This window comes from Symphalangus syndactylus, chromosome 3 (assembly GCF_028878055.3).
Source record: "Symphalangus syndactylus isolate Jambi chromosome 3, NHGRI_mSymSyn1-v2.1_pri, whole genome shotgun sequence".
NCBI lineage: Eukaryota > Metazoa > Chordata > Mammalia > Primates > Hylobatidae > Symphalangus > Symphalangus syndactylus.
In genome coordinates this window covers 48,317,378-48,331,040 of record NC_072425.2, presented here as the reverse complement: position 1 = coordinate 48,331,040, position 13,663 = coordinate 48,317,378, and the positions used below count along the sequence as shown (strand labels likewise).

The 13,663-nt window shown below is 43.0% G+C and overlaps 1 protein-coding gene across 6 annotated transcripts in view; it reads right to left on the bottom strand.

The window, feature by feature from the left end:
• The window catches only part of SLC35D2 (solute carrier family 35 member D2), a 71,485-nt gene that overhangs the window by 15,930 nt on the left and 41,892 nt on the right, over positions 1–13,663 (bottom strand). For 4 of the 6 annotated variants that reach the window (XR_008656589.1, XM_055271809.2, XM_055271810.2 and 1 more), the window contains one exon: positions 7,292–7,359. The exons of the other annotated variants lie outside the window; for them this stretch is intronic. Coding sequence is in view for 3 of the 4 variants with exons in the window: in XM_055271809.2 (XP_055127784.1) it covers positions 7,292–7,359 (68 nt within the window). In the remaining variant the exon portion in view is untranslated. The remainder of the gene's footprint in view (positions 1–7,291; positions 7,360–13,663) is intronic. 6 annotated transcript variants of the gene reach the window in all.

The following is a 13,663-nucleotide window of genomic DNA, read 5'->3' as shown; positions in this document are numbered from 1 at the left end:
ATGAGTTCTCATATGTTACCCAGGCTGGTCTCAAACTGCTGGCCTCAAGTGATCCTCCCACCTCAGCCTCCCAAACAAAGCATTGGGGCTATAGGCATGAGCCACTGTGTCCGGCCTAGATTTCTTATATTTCTCACCTGCATTTTCACATCTATGATCTTCAAAACACTTCTCTACTGGTACTTGGAGAGTGGCTGTGGTCCACGGATTTTGTAAGCATACGCTGTCCATTTGCAAGTTTGATAATTGCTCAGCTACTGCAATTAAGCAATGTTCTGCTTTTGCGGCACCAATAATAACTAGCTTTCAAACTTTTATCTTTCACAGCCCTGTTGTGAGAGAACATTTTCACAGATCTTTTCTGTTGTGTTGTTAGGAATACAGTAAGAAGGAATGATATTTGGCTTCTTCAGTAAAGGAATCTATATTAGCCAGGGTTCCCCAGAGGAACGGAACCAATAGAATACACAGGTAGAGACACATGAGAGGGGATTCATCAGGGGAATTGGCTCCGGCAATTATGGAGGCTAAGAAGTCCCAAGACAGGCCATCTGCAAGCTGGAGACCCTGAGATGCCAGTAGCGTGGCTTAGACCAAGTCCAAAGGCCTGAGAATGAGGGAAGTGTTTGGTGTAACTCTCAGTCCAAGGCCAAAGGCCTCCTGACCACAGACTGCTGGTGGAAGCCCTAGATTCCCAAGGCCAGTGAGCCGGGAGTTCTGATGTCCAAGGCGGCAGAAGAAAGTCTGTCCCAGACTTCAAAGAGGGATGGATTCGCCTTCTGTATTTGATCTCTCCGCGCCCATGGCCAATTGGCTGGTGCCTGCCAACCATGAGGGCAAATCCTCCCCACCTGGTCCACTCAGATTCACATGCCAATCTCCTGTGGAAACCCCCACACACATACACACACACAGACACACACCTAAAATAAAGCTTCACTGGGTTCCCAGGTATTCCTTAATCCAGTTGAGTTGATACCTGAATTTAACTCCACAATTCCCCCTGCTTGTCAACTTGGCACCCACAGGCATCGCCTTAAACCATACTTAAGTTTCCGAATGAAGACAGTAAGAAAGAAATTTTGTTATTTAGTTGCATCCATCTGACTTGACGCAACATGTATCCTGCATACAACGGAAATACACAATCCCTTCCCCAGAATTCAGCTTTCAGGATTTCGACATTTGAGATTCTACTCTTTCAGGATTATAATTTTTGGAAGTTAGATCTTTTGGGGGTTATGGCATTCAGGATAGTGTTGTGAAAGGAAAATTAAATCTCAGAACCCCAAACTCATGATGCCAAAGGGAGAAGTCTGGAAACTGAGTCACACAAAAACTGCCTTCCATTCTGTTCCTCAATAGATAGCTGCAAAGAGAGAGGGCCACATTATCTCCCCAGGTGGCCTCCCTCACAAATTGCTCACAAGCAAGTTCCTTGCAGGTCCCAAAATCTTCACCCTAAAACAGAGTTCTGCTGAATTTCACCCTGATTTTTTTTTTTTTTTTTTTTGGTGACCCAGGCTAGAGTGCAATGGCACAGTCTCGGCTCACTGCAACCTCCACCTCCCAGGTTCAAGAGATTCTCGTGCCTCAGCCTCCCAAATACCTTGGATTACAGGCACACCACCACGCCCGGCTGATTTTTGTATATTTAGTAGAGACAGGGTTTCACCATGTTGGCCAGGCTGGTCTCGAATGCCTGACCTCAAGTGATCTGCCCACCTCGGCCTCCCAAAGTGCTGGGATTACAGGCTTGAGCCACCATGCCTGCATGATGATGTAAATTAATAGTTTATCTTAGACAGGTACTGGACAAAGACAGAACTAGAAATCATCCCTCTGCCCACTCCAAGACAAATGCGTGATTGCCTCCTTCTTCTCCTGTATGCTTGCTTTTATCTTATGTAAAATGCAGATTTGCTGAAAGCCAGACAAATGAATAATTGTTCCTTGACCCCTCCTTTCACATGTAACATGTGGATTCAGTGAGCACTAATCAAAGTCTTGCAAGAATGTAGGACTCACTCACCTTACAATAATGTAACCACTCACTTCCTGACTTACCCTCCCTCCCTTTTTTCTTTCCCTCTGCCCCTCCTGCCACCCTTTCCCCTTTAAATATTGAAGTCCTCAAAATTCTCCTTGGAAAAAGCACAGGCCACAGATCCTACTGTGACTTGTGTTTCTTTTTCCCCAAGTGCATCCTCAACTTTGGAAAAATGAACCTCTAAATGGATTGAGACCTGTCTCAGACACTTTTTGGTTTACAGCAGGGGTCCGCAAGCCCCAGGCCACAGACCGGTATCAGTCCACAGCCTGTTAGGAACCCAGGTGCACAGCAAAAGGTGAGCAGCACGACCGCCTGAGCTCCGCCTCCTGTCAGATCAGTGGTGGCATTACGTTCTCATAGGAGCGCAAACCCTATTGTGAACTGTGCATTTGAGCAATGTAGGTTTCGTGCTCCTTATGAGAATCCAATGCCTGATGATCTAAGGTGGAAGAGTTTCATCCCAAAACCATCCTTACCCATCCTGCATCCGTGGAAAAATTGTCTTCCAAGAAACCGGTCCCTGGTGCCAAAAAGGTTGGGGACTGCTGGTTTACAGTGTCTTTCAGGACTGTAGTTGGCACTGGCCCTTTCACCATTCTATCGGCTTCTTAACAAAACATTTCAAAGTATAATAATTTTTAAATTATATTTTCAACTCGGAATAGAGGTTTGGTGGCTGAAAAGAGCAAGTCCGAAATGCGAACCTGAAAGTGATGAAAGCAAGTAAGAGGCTGAGTGGGCTTGCCTGGGGTCTGGAGTTGTGGTGTGTGTGTTAACCCTAAAACATCCCTTAGCACCGGTCAGGAGAGAAGAGACAGCCCGAGTCCAGCACCAGTCCCCAGAGCCATGGGAAGCTTACTATGGAGATGCAGATGATCAGATCCTAGCGTACTTTGACTGAGAAACTGCAAGAAAGCAGGATTCTGAAAAAGCCGCCATGCCAAAATGGAAGTCTCCTTGCAGTGCAGTTTCAGACTTAAAACTTCACCATTAAAGGTAAAGTTCATGTTGGCTGGGCTCGGTGGCTCACGCCTGTAATCCCAGCACTTCGGGAGGCCAAGGCAGGCAGATCACCTGAGATCAGGAGTTCAAGACCAGCCTGGCCAACAAGGTGAAACCCTGTCTCTGCTAAAAATACAAAAATTAGCCAGGCGCAGTGATGGGTGCCTATAATCCCAGCTACTCGGGAGGCTGAGGCAGAAGAATCGCTAGAACTCAGGAGGCAGAGGTTGCAGTGAGCCGAGCTCGCGCCTCTGCACTCCAGCCTGGGTGACAGAGCGAGACTCCATCTTAAAAAAAAAAAAAAAAAAAAAAGACCCACTTTGGAAACTAACATCCACCTTGTTTCATCAAACTTGAGTAAACCTGAAATGTTAATGATTTCATCATTTTTACTGTTTTACTTATAATAACTACACCTTTATGAATTTTCTTTTTTTTTTTTTTTTGAGACAGAGTCTCACTCTGTCGCGAGGCTGTAGTACAGTGGCGTGATCTCGGTTCACTGCAACCTCCAACTGCATGGTTCAAGTGATTCTCCTGCCTCAGCCTCCTGAGTAGCTGGGATTATAGGCACATGCCACCAGGCCCAGCTAATTTTGATATTTTTAGTAGAGATGGGGTTTCACCATGTTGGCCAGGCTGGTCTCAATCTCCTGACCTCATGATCCGCCCACCTCGGCCTTCCAAAGTGCTGGGATTACAAGCGTGAGCCACTGTGCCCGGCCTGAATTTTCAATTTCTAAAATGACTACTGATAAAATAATATATTAATAATTCTTATCAAAAGGGCATTTGTTTTTAAGAATTATATTATTAAATGGGGAAAAAAAAGTATGGAATTGTAGGCCGGGCGCGGTAGCTCACGCCTGTAATCCCAGCACTTTGGGAGGCCAAGGCGGGTGGACCACGAGGTCAGGAGATGGAGACCATCGTGGCTAACACGGTGAAACCCCGTCTCTACTAAAAAAAAATACAAAAAAATTAGCCGTGGTGGCAGGCGCCTGTAGTCCCAGCTACTCGGGAAGCTGAGGCAGGAGAATGGCATGAACCCAGGAGGCGGAGCTTGCAGTGAACCGAGATCGTGCCACTGCACTCCAGCCTAGGCGACAGAGGGAGACTCTATCTCAAAAAAAAAAAAAAAAAAGTATGCAATTGTAGACAGATGGGGGTCAAGCCCTCTCATGGGCAAGCCCTGGAGGGTGACAGCTCACAGCGAGGCTGCCTGCCCTCACCCACTGACAACAGCTGACCTCAGAGGGTCCACTTGTTGGTTTCCTTCATGGAATGGTTAAACGGTGAATTGCATGTTAAAAACAAAAAACAAACCAAAAAAGCCAATATCTCATCAAGTTTACAATGACATGGGAAGACTTCGAACCTTTGCTCTCCTGTTCACAGAGGAATATGGGCTTAGCCAGGGAAAGGTGCTAGTCTAAGTTTGTGAACTAAGGGTTAACTTCTTATTTTTCGATTAGAGAGAAAAATAAGAGATGGTTTGACAAAGGGTGACTCACAAGCATGGCTTAGATTTTTTTTTTTTCAAGGTTAAATGTTCTCAGTCAACAACTGGGAAAACTACAGGTATTTTACTAAACTTATGCTTCCAACAATGGCTAAGTGCTCTAAGGCAGCGGTCCCCAACCTTTTTGGCACCACGGACCGGTTTTGTGGAAGACAATTTTTCCATGATTAGGGGGAAGTTTGGCTTGGGGCCAAACTCTAGGGGGAGGAGGGGGTACTGAGCCCAGACTCCGAAAAGGCCTAAAGGGATCAAGGTCTGGGGCAACCCCTGGCTACCAGCAGAAGCAAATACAACTTGTCCCTATAGAAAAGTGTCTCAAATTCCCAATTTCAGCCACGGGACCAATCAAGGTTAAGTAAAATGGGCCAGGTGTGGCGGCTCATGCCTGTAATCCCAGCACTTTGGGAGGCCGAGGCAGGTGGATCACCTGAGGTCAGGAGTTTGAGACCACCCTGACCAACATGATGAAACTCCGTCTCTACTAAAAATACAAAAATTAGCCAGGTGTGGTGGTGGGTGCCCGTATTCCCAGCTACTCAGGAGGCTGAGGCAGGAGAATCACTTGAATGCAAGAGGCGGAGGTTGCAGTGAGCCAAGATCATGCCACTGGACTCCAGCCTGGGCGACAAAGTGAGACTCCATCTCAAAAAAAAAAAATTTTAAGCAAAATGCTCACAATCACAGGTCACCAAACACAGAAGAAAGCAAAACACAATGAACATCGCCTGAAATAAAAAAAACTGCATGCTTAAATTCTCAAGAGCTGCAGATGCTGGGATTGTCAGACACAGAATATGGAATAGCTGTGTGTGACACCTAAAGAAATAAAAGGCACAGTCACAAGGATCACCAGTGAGAGTATTCTAAATGAACAGATACGTTTGGGGAAAACTGTGGAACTTTTACAAATAAAATATAAAATTGTTAAAATCAAAAACTCCATCAACATTAAATCATTAAATCAGACACAGCTAAAGAGAGAACTAATGAATGGAAGATAGAAATGTTTTTACTGCATGTGACTACATCATTGCAATTGAAATCGAGTTTGAGAATTGAAGAGTGTTGATCAAAGAGGTCATGAGTTGTCTTTGTTCATTTATACAGAATGAAAAGTGTGGCAGGTGAGAGGGAATCCATCTTCCTTCACAGGAAAAATCATTTGATGAGTAATTCCCCGCTATAGGAATTCAAGGGCCCCTTCAGTATGGGAGAAGGTACCAGGGCCTGTAGTAGAATGATCCCCCGCTCAGGGAGGATACTCCCAAGATTTCCAACAGTGTTGCCTCTGGAGAAGAAAACTACAGTGCTGGAGGCGAGGAAGAATGGAGGGGAGCTGGTGTTCCCTATTTATTCTTTTTTGTTTGTTTGTTTGTTTGTTTGTTTGAGATGGAGTCTCCTCTGTCACCCAGGCTGGAGTGCAGTGGTGCGATCTTGGCTCACTGCAACCTCCACCTCCTGGGTTCAAGCGATTCTTCTGCCTCAGACTTCTGAGTACCTGGGACAACAGGTGTGCATCACCACACCCAGCTAATTTTTGTATTTTTAGTAGAGATGGGGTTATGCCATGTTGGCCAGGCTGGTCTCAAACTCCTGACCTCAGGTGATCCACCTGCCTCAGCCTCCCTATTTATTCTTTTTAATGATTTCCTGATTGCATGTATCACCTATTCATGCAAAGGGATTTTCAAGTCTTCAGAAGATTGAAATAGACACAAACTATATGGTCTCTCAACCAGAAGATATACCTAAAGAAAATTTCAAGAACAGGGCCGGGTGCGGTGGCTCACGCCTGTAATCCCAGCACTTTGGGAGGCTGAGGCAGGCAGATCACAAGGTCAGGAGATTGAGACCATCCTGGCTAACACAGTGAAACCCCATCTCTACTAAAAATACAAAAAATTAGCTGAGTTGGTGGTGCATGCCTGTAATCCCAGCTACTCGGGAGGCTGAGGCAGAAGAATTGCTTGAACCTGGGAGGCAGAGGTTGCAGTCAGCCAAGATCGTGCCACTGCACTCTAGCCTGGGCAACAAAGCAAGACTCCATCTCCAAAAAAAAAAAAGAAAGAAAGAAAATTTCAAGAACAAAAAAGCCTAACCGCTGGACAATACAACAGCCTGGACATCTCTCTTTAGAAATTTTCCTGAATATAGCAGGTATAGCACTATAGGAAAAGGCTGTCATAGTCACATAATTATGTGAGGAAGGGATCTTGAAAAACTAAGGACATGGTGACAAAGATGAAAACATATTACTGCCAGGCCTGGAGGCAGGAGCCTGTAGTCCCAGCTAATCAGGAGGCTAAGGCAGGAAGATTGCTTGAGCCCAGGAGTTTGAGTCCAGCCTGGGCAACAGAGTGAGACCCCATCTCTTAAAACACAAAAAACAAAAAGGCCTCAGCATCGAACTTGAAATGTCAGCTGACTTCATTTCAGACAAACTTTCAGAAATCAATAGGCAACATCGTATTTTGGAGAAGAACAGGACATTAGCATGACTTTCAAAAACAAGAGTTGTATGCTTGCTCCTGGTCTTTTAGGCTGGGTTTCCAGGTATCCTGGGTCCCTGCCACCTCCTTTGCTGCAGGGGTACTTTCCAGAGACAGTCAGAGAAACACAAAGGAATTCTGACAGAATAGACAGAAGGCATATCTTGATTTTACTTGTCAAGAGATACTGTCGACCAATGCTTCTACTTATCTATGGTTTCTTACCCCAAAAAACAGGAAAGAAGAAACTGTAGGATAAACAGAACATTCTTCCATTGGTTGAATTCAGTAGCCTATTATTAAAAAGAAAAAAAACTAATGATTAGGTTAATAATATTGCAGTTTAAATTTACTGGTTTTACCAAACTGCATTTTGATACAGGAACCATCTTCCCAAACAGAAAATATGATGCTAAAAATCCTAGGTGATACTAGTTATGTGACATTGGGCAAATTTCTTTTCTTCCCTGAACCTCAGATTCATTTTACAAAATGTAGATTATTTAAGAAAAGGAAAGCCTTCCTCAAAAGGCTGATATCAGGACTGAAAGAAATTGTTTAGGACTGTGCTGATGGCCAGCACAAAATCACAATCGCTATTATCGCTGAGGCTATCATTGATTCACTGACTTTACACACCTTTACTAATTTAATTTGTGGTCCCAAATTCAAGGTTGGGTTTACATTTTATAAATAATTTTAGAAGAAAGTTGATTATTTCTTTTTTTTCTTTCTTTTTTGAGACCAGGTCTTGCTCTGTCACCCAGGCTAGAGTGCAGTGGTGTGATCATGGCTCACTGCAGCCTCTACCTCCTGGGATCAGTCAATTCCTCCCATCTCAGTCTCCTGAGTAGCTGGGACTACAGGCACAGGCCACCATGCCTGGCTAATTTTTTTTTTTTTTTTTTAAGTAGAGACAGGGTCTCACCATGTTGCCCAGGCTGGTCTCAAACTCCTGGGCTCTAGTCATCTGCCTGACTTGGCCTCCCAAAGTACTGGGATTACAGGCATGAGCCACCACACCCAGCGAAAAAGTTTATTCTTAATTAATAATGTAGGCAAGAAAAGTTTAAGGTCATAAACTGTTTTCAGGAACTTGCACATGCTTAGGAAGTATTGTGAACTATTATTTGCTACTTATGAAGCAATCACATAATTGGGGTGGAAGAGATGGTAGACAAAGAAGTTTAAGACGTCATTTCTGGCCGGGCACAGTGGCTCATGCCTGTAATCCCAGCACTTTGGGAGGCCGAGGCAGGTAGATCACCTGAGGTCAGGAGTTTGAGACCAGCCTGGCCAACATGGTGAAACCCCATCTCTACGAAAAATACAAAAATTACCCAGGAGCAGTGGCAGGTGCCTATAATCCCAGCTACTACAGAGGCTGAGGCAGGAGAATCGCTTGAACCCGGGAAGTGGAGGTTGCAGTGAGCCGAGGTCGCGCCATTGCACTCCAGCCTGGGCAACAAAAGTGAAACTCCACCTCAAAAAAAAAAAAAAAGACTCAATTTCTGCTCTCCAGGAATTTAATCCCTAGCTGAGAAAATAAAATTTAACCTCTTGAAATGACAGGTGACAATAAGGAGTATTTTATTCATGGTTGTTCCCCTGTCTGTATCCAAAAATGATTTGAAGGTGTCTGAAAACTGCCCATAAGTATGTGCTCAATAACAGGATCAAATATAATCAAATGTAAGTTCTACTCACTTTGTATTAAGCAATACTTTGTTAGCCATGTTTTAGAAAATCAATGTATTTAAAATGAAATCTTTTAAGTTTATAATTCAAATTTTTAAACAATTAAGGTAGAATTCTCTTCTCCAATCAGTACCATCTTGTCAGATTTCACTGTCATTGTTTCGTTAGCAATGCTTTGCCCACTTCACTTATCAAAAGGATACACATGACAAAAATTAGCTGGGCATGGTGGTGTGCACACTTGTAGTCCCAGCTACTGGGAAGGCTGAGGTGGGAGGATCACCTGAGCCCAGGAGATGGAGGCTGCAGTGAGCCGTGATGGTACCACTGCACTCCAGCCTGAGCAACAGAGTGAGACCCTGTCTCAAAAAAAAAAAAAAAAAATTCACGTTAAATGTTCCTAATTGTTGAAACTGGCTGATGGGCATACATGTGGAGTTTGTCATGCTACTCCATCTCCTTCTGTATATGTTTGACAGTTTCTTTGCATCAACACTTTTTGTTAAATGCTTACTTGTGAAAGAAAAATATAATAAATATACATCTGTCTTACCAGCAAGCCCCAAGCTAATCAAAGGAGCAGAAAACTTCCAATAGAATTAAAGCCAAAAAGTTTATGCTTAAGGCAGTCAAAGACCAAAACAAAACAAAACCACAAAAATCATGGGAAACACTTAGTGTCTGAAATTAAAATAAAATTGGGAATAAGAGAAATACGTAAGTTTTAAATTTCAAACCAAGGGTAGAAAAACATCTATTCTTTCAAAGACCTAAAAGTATTTATGCAAACAGTAAAATATCAATCAATTAATAAGAAATAAATAAAAACTATATATGTGTTCCTGATACTACAAAATCCATTGAGGGCTATTTTGTGACTCTCACAAAATATTTAGATTCTTCACCAACCTAAATTTTTTTTTTTTTGAGATGGAGTCTCACTCTGTCACCAGGCTAGAGTGTAGTGGTGCGATCTTGGCTCACTGCGCTGCAACCTCCACCTCCCAGGCTCAAGCGTTTCTCCTGCCTCAGCCTCCTGAGTAGCTGGGACTACAGGCGCTCGCCACCACACCCAGCTAATTTCTATATTTTTAGTAGAGACAGGTTTTCTTTTTTTTTTTTTTTTTTTTTTTTTGAGACGGAGTCTCGCTCTTTCACCCAGGCTGGAGTGTAGTGGTGCAATCTCGGCTCACTGCAAGCTCCGCCTCCCGGGTTCACGCCATTCTCCTGCCTCAGCCTCTCCGAGTAGCTGGGACTACAGGCGTCCGCCACCACGCCCGGCTAATTTTTTGTATTTTTAGTAGAGACGGGGTTTCACCTTGGTCTCGATCTCCTGACCTCGTGATCCGCCCGCCTCGGCCTCCCAAAGTGCTGGGATTACAAGCGTGAGCCACCGCGCCCGGCCAGAGACAGGTTTTCACCATGTTGGCCAGGATGGTCTCGATCTCTTGACCTTGTGATCCGCCCGCCTCAACCTCCCAAAGTGTTGGGATTACTGGTGTGAGCCACCGTGACCAGCCCCAACCTAAATTTTTATAGATTTTAGTTTTATTTCCTTAATAATGATGAGACTGTATTAGTGGCATTTTAAAAATAATGTAGCATGACATTTATTTTTAAAAATAAATAATTAAAGGTAAATAACAATAAAGCCCTTCTTCCTTTAGACTTACTGTTGGAATGTGAGTCTTTTTCACTTTGCACTCAGGGTTTTTTAATCAGGGAAAAAAAAGTCCTATTATTTATCCCTATTCATCAACTGTAATATACTAGATGTACTTTGAACCTATTGCGGTGATTCAAATACTAAAGAAAGTTCACCTGCTGAGTATTTTCCAAGGGCCTAATTTGTTAACAAGAGAAGCTGTCATCTCTGACTTTGTTCATCAGAAATAGAATCGAGGCACTGTTAATAGATCTATTGACTGTGTAAGTCCAAAGTCTGGGCTTGAATTCCCAGAGGAGTGAGTCACACACACACGTTTACCACAGTCTCTGATCCTCTCCATCACTCCCAGTCCCAGTTAACCAGGGAAAATGACTCATCAAGTTTCTTTCTGTTAACAAGAGAAGTTAACATTTTGCTGTAATTCATTAATCAGCTTTCAAAACAGTCAAACCAAACTTGGTAAACAAAAAGCAATTTTATATTACAGGCTAACACACCTAATTACCTAAATTCATTTCTTTCTCCTATTTGGTTTACAATCTAAAATGAATTCCGCCATGGTCAAAAGGGACCAATGGGAAGAAATTTGCCTTGATTCAGTGAATACAGAGCAATGTTAGTAGTGGAAATCTCACTGTTGTTGTTTTTTTTTTTTTCCCTATGGGGTTGATGGCTTTTTTCTTGCAGATTACAGTGAGTGTCTCATATATCTTGGCATCTCTTGTCATTCAATACTTTTAAAAACTAGTCAAACTTGGCCAGGTGCAGTGGCTCACGTCTGTAATTCTAGCATTCTGGAAGGCCAACATGGGCAGATCACAAGGTCAGGAGTTCGAGACCAGCCTGGCCAAGATGGTGAAATGCTGTCTCTACTAAAAATACAAAAATTAGCCAGGCATGGTGGCAGGCGCCTGTAATCCCAGCTACTCAGGAGGCTGAGGCAGGAGAATCACTTGAACCCAGGAGGCGGAGGTTGCAGTGAGCCGAGATCGCGACATTGCACTCTAGCCTAGGCAACAGAGCAAGACGCCATCTCAAAAAAAAAAAAAAAAAAAAACCAGTCAAACTTTTGGGGCCGGGCACAGTGACCTGTAATCCTCACACTTTGGGAGGCCAAGGCGGGCAGATTACCTGAGGTCAGGAGTTCAAGACTGGCCTGGCCAACATGGTGAAACCCCACCTCTACTAAAAATACAAAAATTAACTGGGCATGATGGTGTGCACCTGTAATCCCAGCTACTCGGGATGCTGAGACAGAATCACTTGTACCTGGGAGGTGGAGGCTGCAGTGAGCCGAGATCGTGCCACTGCACTCTAGCCTGGGCAACAGAGGGAGATTCCATCTCAAAACAAACAAACAAACAAAAAACTAGTCAAATTTTTAACTCCATGACTTGACTTGTACTTTGTCATTTTATAGAAGGCCTTTTATTATGGTTATAACTATACGCTATATCTTCTCATTATAATTTTTCTTATAGGTTTTGAAAAACAAATCTATATAGTTAGCACTTTGGTCCATCTGGAATTTCAGTGATTAGCAGTCACTCTGGGGGCTCGAAGGTACTTACAGACTTTCTAAAGGAACTTCTGTTTGAAATCTTTGGAGTCTGGTCAAATAGAAGAGGCTAAACAGGGTAAATATTGGGATATTCTAGTACCATAAGCAGAATAGGAGGAGGATATTCTCCTAGAGCATTAGGATTTAATAAAGTATATGTTAGCTGAGTGCAGTGGCTCACCCCTGTAATCCCAGCACTTTGGGAGGCTGAGGCAGATGGATCACTTGAGGTCAGGAGTTTGAGACCAGCATGGTCAACATGGTGAAACCCTGTCTCTACTAAAAATACAAAAATTAGCTGGGTATGGTGGTGCGCTCCTGTAATCCCAGCTACTCAGGAGGCTGAGGCAGGAGAATTGCTTGAATGTGGGAGACAGAAGTTTCAGTGAGCCAAGATCATGCCACTGCACTCCAGCCTGGGTGACTGAGACTCTGTCTCAAAAATATAAAATAAATAAAAATAAAGTATATGTTAGGTCTCTTGTACTTTCTATAAGGGAGGGATATGTTTTTCACACATGAAGGAGAAAGCAAACACTTTTCATATACAAATAAAGTAAATGAGATGACAGTGGAGGATGTGTTTCTAGAGCCAGAGTGCCTGGACTGACCACCTGCTATCCTTGGGAAGGTATTTAAGCACAATGCCCTAGATGCTTTGCCTATACAATAGGAATTACTATTCCTATCGTACAGGACCTTCTCTTCTGTTGTGGAAATGCAGTGAGATAGTTCATGAACAGTGCTTTGAAAAATGTCTGACATAATAAGCCCTCAACAAGTATTAGCTATTATTATTATTACATGAGAAAGTAGAAGAATTCTGCATGATAATCATTACAGGCAGATGGCAACTTCTGAAAACACCATGCTACAAGTTTATAAGTCAATGACTTTGATATAAGAACACATATTTATTCTGAAACAATGTTATAAATTATTAACATAATACGCCTAATCTATTTTACTCATAAAGTACCTAAAATTCAGTTTCTGGTCACTATGCCTTTCATAGTGTTGTTGCCATGGGGAAATATGCTTTTAGCCCCAATGAGATGTTTTAACAATTTTTAGGAGTTTCTAGATTTATATTTCTGGAATATATATATATATATATGTATAAAATACCAGAATTTCAGAACAGATAAACTCCACTGATTTAAAAAAAAAAAAAAAAAAAAACCCTCATTTCTATAATAGTGAAAGGAGACAAGCCTCTAGGACCACTTCATTAAGAGTTCATAATTTTTCTTTTTTTCTTTTTTTTTTTTTTGAGATGGAGTCTTGCTCTGTCACCCAGGCTGGAGTGCAATAGTGTGATCTCGGCTCACTGCAACCTCTGCCCCCCGGGTTCAAGTGATTCTCCTGCCTCAGCCTCCTGAGAAGCTGGGATTACAGGCGCCTGCCACCATGCCTGGCTAATTTTTGTATTTTTACTACTAAATATACTCTCTACAAACAGGGTTTCACCATGTTGGCCAGGCTGGTCTGAAACTCCTGACCTCAGGTGATCTGCCTGTCTCGACCTCCCAAAGTGCTAGGATTACTGGTGTGAGCCACCGCGCCTGGCCAAGAGTTCATAATTTTGTTTTGTGTAATGTTAGGGCACTGACTCAGTTTAAAATTGATTGACAGTAGCTGAAAAACAAATACTGTGTTTTCAGATATC